The sequence below is a fragment of the Cervus elaphus genome, chromosome 5 (assembly GCF_910594005.1).
Source record: "Cervus elaphus chromosome 5, mCerEla1.1, whole genome shotgun sequence".
Lineage (NCBI taxonomy): Eukaryota > Metazoa > Chordata > Mammalia > Artiodactyla > Cervidae > Cervus > Cervus elaphus.
In genome coordinates, this window is record NC_057819.1 from 118473216 (window position 1) to 118479215 (window position 6000).

General features: G+C 52.1%; 1 protein-coding gene across 5 annotated transcripts in view; it reads left to right on the top strand.

The window, feature by feature from the left end:
* The window catches only part of MYL4 (myosin light chain 4), a 35864-nt gene extending 30533 nt beyond the window's left edge, over window positions 1-5331 (top strand). For all 5 annotated transcript variants that reach the window (XM_043904949.1, XM_043904947.1, XM_043904948.1 and 2 more), the window contains 5 exons: window positions 1523-1672; window positions 3256-3429; window positions 3933-4010; window positions 4592-4636; window positions 5128-5331. In XM_043904949.1, the coding sequence (XP_043760884.1) occupies window positions 1523-1672; window positions 3256-3429; window positions 3933-4010; window positions 4592-4620 (431 nt within the window). In that variant the 3' untranslated portion in view covers window positions 4621-4636; window positions 5128-5331. The remainder of the gene's footprint in view (window positions 1-1522; window positions 1673-3255; window positions 3430-3932; window positions 4011-4591; window positions 4637-5127) is intronic.
* The last annotated feature ends 669 nt before the right edge of the window (window positions 5332-6000 follow it).

Here is a 6000-nt window from a genome sequence, read left to right on the forward strand (position 1 = left end):
AGGTTAAATATTTACTTGCCCGAGGTCACATAGCAAGTAAGCAACGGAAATGGAATTTGAGCTCAATTATTTAGTAATTTGAAAGACATGCGGTTTTATCTCTTTGCAATTCATACAAAGTCTAATAAAGAGCTGGAGGTAAACGTCTTGGGGAACCTGTTTTGATATGTGGAATGATTTGTAAATAATCCATATGCCGCCTCTAAGGAAGTAAGTGTTTCTAAAGTACTTAGAGAGGATTAAAAACAGCTTTTCTCCTAAGTAGTTCACACATTCCTCTTAGGTTTATATTGTTAATCCACTTTGTAAACAGCTTCTTCATGGGTAGCACAAGGGTACTTCAATGCCATACCCAGTCCAAATTATCCCCGGTAATGAGCCGGTTGAACCCAAATTGATGAGGACTTAAGGTTGTTTGCAAAGGACCCAGGAGTGCCTTCATTCAGCCTGGCGTCTTGGGCTCCTGCACTGGCATCTTCTGTGAGCCTGGCTTCAGAACTAGAAATATAATAATAACCGCTTGCCTTCTTCCCTGGTGGCACTGGTGGCAAAGAATCCACCTGCCAATGGAGGAGATGCAAGAGACGTGGGTTTGATTCCTGGATTGGGAAGATCCCCCGGAGAAGGGCATGGCAACCCACTCCAGTATTCTTGACTGGGAAATCCCATAGACAGAGGAGACTGATGGGCGACAGTCCATGCGGTTGCCAAGAATTGAATGTGATTGACTTTACACGCGTATGTGCGTGCACACACACACACTGTTAGCCAAGTCCCTTACCAAGTGCTAAACACCACGCTTGGAGGGCTTAGTCATCCCCCCGAAGCCCCAACAGGTGCACACCGTCATTCCACCATAGAGCTGAGAGACAGAGGGCCCACGGAAGTTAGGAGCTTGCCCGAGGCCACCTGTGGGTCAGTGGCAGAGCTGGGGTGGGTTGACTGTCCAACCTTGTCACCTTGTCCAGCCTGAGAGCTCCCTTTCAGCCTGGGACAGACTGTACTGTTATTGGCTGACTTCTGAACGGGTCTTATCACTTTGCAGAGTGGCTCACACACTGCCCCCTCCTTTGGCACTCAACTGGGAGGGTCAGGTGAGGACTGACTCTTGGTATCTTTGCTTAAGGAGACTGAGACCCAGCCCAGCTTATTCTACATTGATTGGCAGAGCCAGGAGGAGAACCCAGGAGTCCTGACTCCTGAGCCAGTGCTTTTTACTTCCCTGGAAAGATGAGTGGATGGGAAGGGCAGAGGCAGGGGAGATGTCAATTGATGTGACAAGTGGTTGCTGGAAGAGATCCCAGGCCCAATGCTGGAACAGGTCATGGGGGCTCCAGGATACTTCTTTAGTTGTCAGAAGATGGGGTGGGCATGGGTTCCAGGGAGGGGCTGGCATGCTGGCTGTAGAGAAATATTTTATCAACTCCATTGACCTGCTCTTCAACAAGGGTAGAAGCTGATCAGCCCCTAGTCACTGCCTTCGCTTGGCCCCAGGGGGCTGCAGTCAGTCTTTTCTCTGCAGAGTTCAAAGAGGCCTTTTCGTTGTTTGACCGGACCCCGACTGGAGAGCTGAAGATCACCTATGGGCAGTGTGGGGACGTGCTGCGAGCCCTGGGCCAGAACCCCACCAACGCCGAGGTGCTTCGTGTCCTGGGCAAGCCCAAGCCGGAAGGTCAGCCTCCCCTCCCCACCCCTGGGGCTCTCTCCTTTCAAGGCCAACCTGCTCGCCCCAGGTAACCTGCCTCCCATTTCTAGAATTACCCAAAACATCTGGCACTTGGTCAGTCCTCAAAAGAGTGTGACCTGGGCTTGTTCTCATTTTCTCCGTGAGGGTGGGAACTCCTGGGGAGCAGGCGCGACTTTCTACCGCTTCAGTGTCTTCCTCTGATGCACAGGGTGCCTGGGACATGGGGCAGAGGGACTGGGAGGGAAACTGGGAACTGACCATCACCCCCACCTCTACCAGAAATTGTGGGTGAGGGGTTACAGCACAGCGATGTCCTGTGACCACCCTGAGTTGTATCACGGTTAATGTGTTTCTGATAATACAGCACTGAGATTGCAAATTATTCATTTAATATAAGTTAGAGCAGACGCAGGCTCAGCTCTATAATGATGCCTGTTTCACTGGTTTGCATTAGATAGGTTTTGGTGAATGAGGGTTTAGAAAGTGGTGCAAGGGGTCCCATTTGTGAATGTCATCTGTCACTGTGGCAGTCAGGCTAACAGCTGCCCTAACACATGAGTCCTTCTCAGGGGCCAGGGCTGGGCCGACCTGGGCAGGAACCCTTAGCCAGGGTGGATCATTTCTAGAGATTTCCTGGGCCCAAATTGGGGCCTTCCTGCCCTCTTCCTTGGTTCTGGGTCCTTCCCCTCCTACTCTTGCTGGGGAAGACACCAGCAATGCTGAAGGATGTGGCTCAGAAAGGACCAGAGGACCAGGAGCCTGCCTGTGTCAGTAGAGCTTCTCAGAGGGCAAAAGATATTTGGGTCTTTCCATTGTGGGTGGTTTCTGGGTTATAAAGGAAAGCAATGCCAGCCTTGGGATACTCAAAAATGGTTTTACCTCTATGAAAGTAAAATTTTTTTTTTAAACTTTGGTAAATATTCAAGAGTTTTTATTCCAGGTTTCTCATCTTTTTCTTACTGTTCAGTAGGAATTATTTAAGTAATTATCTATTGCAATCTGTAGTTTAATAACAGAAACTATCTTTTGCCAATTTCTTCTTGCAGTTTATAGCTTGTCAAAAACACAAAAGTAAATGAAAGCTTTTAACACACAGCAGTGTGGGAGAAAGGTGCTAGTCATTACTGATTCAGACTTGCTGCAGGTGGTGGGGATGAGGGAGGGGACTCAAATTTGGAGTTGTGCGAAGTTTTCTTTTTTGCAGTCTTGTCAGTTTACCCTTGAGACTGGGAGTTTGTCACGTGTCCGAGGTCTAAGTTGTGAACGTGAGAACTTGGAGCCCCTCAGATCCTGCTGCTGCCCCCCCCCACCTCCCTGCCCCGCTGGCCGCCTGGAGTTCAGAGGTCAGGGTGGCATTACAGGTCCCGGGTCGTTTCACTGAGAAGAGTGCCCAGAGCCAGCTCCTGCCGGGGCTTTGTGCCCTCCAGGATTCCTGACTGGGGGCCCCACCCAGAAGTCATGGCAGCTGAGCTCTGGGCTAGCCTGGCAGAGCCCGATGACACCTCTCCCGAGCCTCTGCTCCCCTCGAGCTCATGTCGAATTCCTTTCCTTGCTGGTCCTACCGGAAGAGATGAATTCCAAGATGCTGGACTTTGAGACCTTCCTGCCCATCCTGCAGCACATCTCCCGAAACAAGGAGCAGGGCACCTACGAGGACTTCGTGGAGGGGCTGCGCGTGTTCGACAAGGAGAGCAACGGCACGGTCATGGGCGCTGAGCTTCGCCACGTCCTTGCCACCCTGGGTACGTATGCCAGCCAGGCAGCGGCGGAGCCCACGGGAGAGGAACAGAGGATGAGAAGCGCCTGAGCAGCGTATGTTGGGGAGACGTGGGGCTGCCTGTGTCCTGAGTGTCACGTTCTGGTCCAAGCCCATCTTCCTGGGTTCTGTAGGTACCATTGTCCCCAACTGGGTTTGCTCAGCAGGGTTGGAAGGGGACGAGAGCAGGCTGGGAGAGCAGGGGTGAGGCCTGAGAGGTGGGACCCAGGGCCCCTGTCCTTGTCTTTGCTTCTGTTGCTAAGGCCTTGGTCTGCTTACCCACTGGTGGCTGTAGGCAGAGGGAGAGACCTTGGGGGCTAGGAAGGGTCTAAAGACCTTGACTCCACCTTCCAAAGCCTTGGGGGAGGTTTGGTTTGACCACTTCCTCGATCCAGGAAGTCCTGGGCCATCAGACTCAAGGGGGTGCTTGGGTTTGGCCAGTCGTCCTTTGCCCATCTGTCATTAAGTGCCCACTGTCTCCCACCCCAGGAGAGAAGATGAGTGAGGCTGAAGTGGAGCAGCTGTTAGCAGGTCAGGAGGATGCCAATGGCTGCATCAATTACGAAGGTATCAGCTCATTCTGCACTTCCTCGGGCAGCCAGGGATGCGGTGGGGTGGGGTAGGGTGGGTACAGTTCAGGCCAGGAGGGGCTGCAGAACAGAAGAGAAGCAGGAGCTAGAGGATATGTGTACCCCATGGTCTTTGGTGAGCTCCCAGTTGACATTGTTCTTTTCCCTCCTGGGAGTGAACATCACTGCGTAATGGAAGGAGCATGGATTTTGGAGATAGCTCTGTGATATACCAGCTGGGTGATCTTAAGCAAGTCGCTTACCTTCTCTTAACATTGGTTTTCTCATCTGAGCAACGGGGTGATGCTGGCCCCTTTCCCAGGGTTGCAGGGATTGGCAGAGATAATGTAGCTCATTTCATCCATGTCTGGTATCAGCACAGAGAGTGTACACAGAGCAGCAGTTAGTTCCCTTCCTTTCTTCCACTTTCTCCCCATCAACCCCAAACGGGAAAGGGAATCATAGTCTGAAGAAAGGGTGGTGGGAAGGTTTGTGGTCAGGTGGTATAGACCAGGGAGGAGGGGTTTAAGGGGTCGAGAGGGGCCAGGTGACGTGGCTGTTTTCCGTCTTCTTTCCCAGCCTTTGTCAAGCACATCATGTCTGGGTGAAGCAGATCCCTCCAGGGTGAGTGCAGCCCACCCCTCCCGGGGCGGGGTGGGGTGCCCAGAGCCACACCACATGCCCTAGAGCCCTTTTCTCTGGTTTGACCCCCTTCGAGGACACTGCAGGAGCCCAGAGCAGTCCGGCCCCACCCATCGCCCCTGCATTCTTAGTGCTCCTGTCACCTCCCCTTCATCCCTTCCTGCCCTGCCCCCAGCCTCCTTGGTCTTTGCATCCAATCTTGACCCAGCAGTCACATCCTCCTGCCTCTTCTGGGATCTCTCAAGGCCAGATGAATCGCTCAGGTGGGGCTTCCTCTGTAGGCTTCTGGCTGTGAGGAGCCAGGTTGCAGGTGGAAGAGAATGTCCCGGGCCTGTGCCCTTGACCCTGTTCCTCTTCACCCCCTTCCCTGAGCCCCTCCGGCCTTGGTGCTGGCTGGTGGGGGTGAGGCCATCATCAGGAGCTGGGGTGTGGAGGGGGAGGTAGAACCCTTTCCATCTCACGCTCTCTTTCAGGTGCCTGGCCCGGGGCCTTAGCCCAGGTGAGTTACCGAGAGGCCCAGAGTGACTGAACTGGAGCTGGAGTCCTGGACTTTCCCCTGCATGGCAGCCCTGGGGACTCCAAGGGCCCACAGTCCTTGCCATAAATAAACAGCTTCAGCAAGGCCAGGCTGAAGTCCCAACCAGCCTCAGTTGTTTATTAAAGCCAATTAATTCGTTGAGTTGGGTTTTTGTGAGTGTGTGTGATAATGTCACCTGAGGCCTCTTGCATATTCCTCAGAAGAATAAGCAGTATCTTGGAGCTGGGGAACATGGGCCAGGGCCCAGGGAGCTCGAAACAGGAGGGTCAGATCGTGAGCAGAAAGTTTTGGAAGGGTCTGTAGTCTGAGGAGCTGTGATCAGGAGGAGCTTCATTTCCTTCCAAAGCTCACTCTCTACCTTAGGTCTGTCCAGGTGACAAGCAGAAAGAGGGCCACCAGGAGCTCTGGGAATACCAAAGGATCCTCAAATGGTCCTTGCTCCCTCCTCTTCTTTTAAAAAAAATTGTGGTAAAACGCACATAACATACGGGACTTCCCTAGTGGCTCAGATGGTAAAGAATCTGCCTGCAATAAAGGAGACCCAGATTCAATCCCTGAGTTGGGAAGATCCCCTGGAGAAAGAAATGGCAACCCACTCCAGTATTCTTGCAGCACATAATATAAAAATTTCCATCTTAACAATTTTTAAGTTTTCAGTTCCGTAGTGTTAAGTGTGTTCACATTGGTGTGTAGCAAGTCTCCAGAACTTTTTCATCTTATAAAATTGAAACTCTATATCCATTAAACAATAAATCCCCATTTCCCCCTCTCTCCAATCCCTGGCAACCACCATTCTACTTCCTGTATC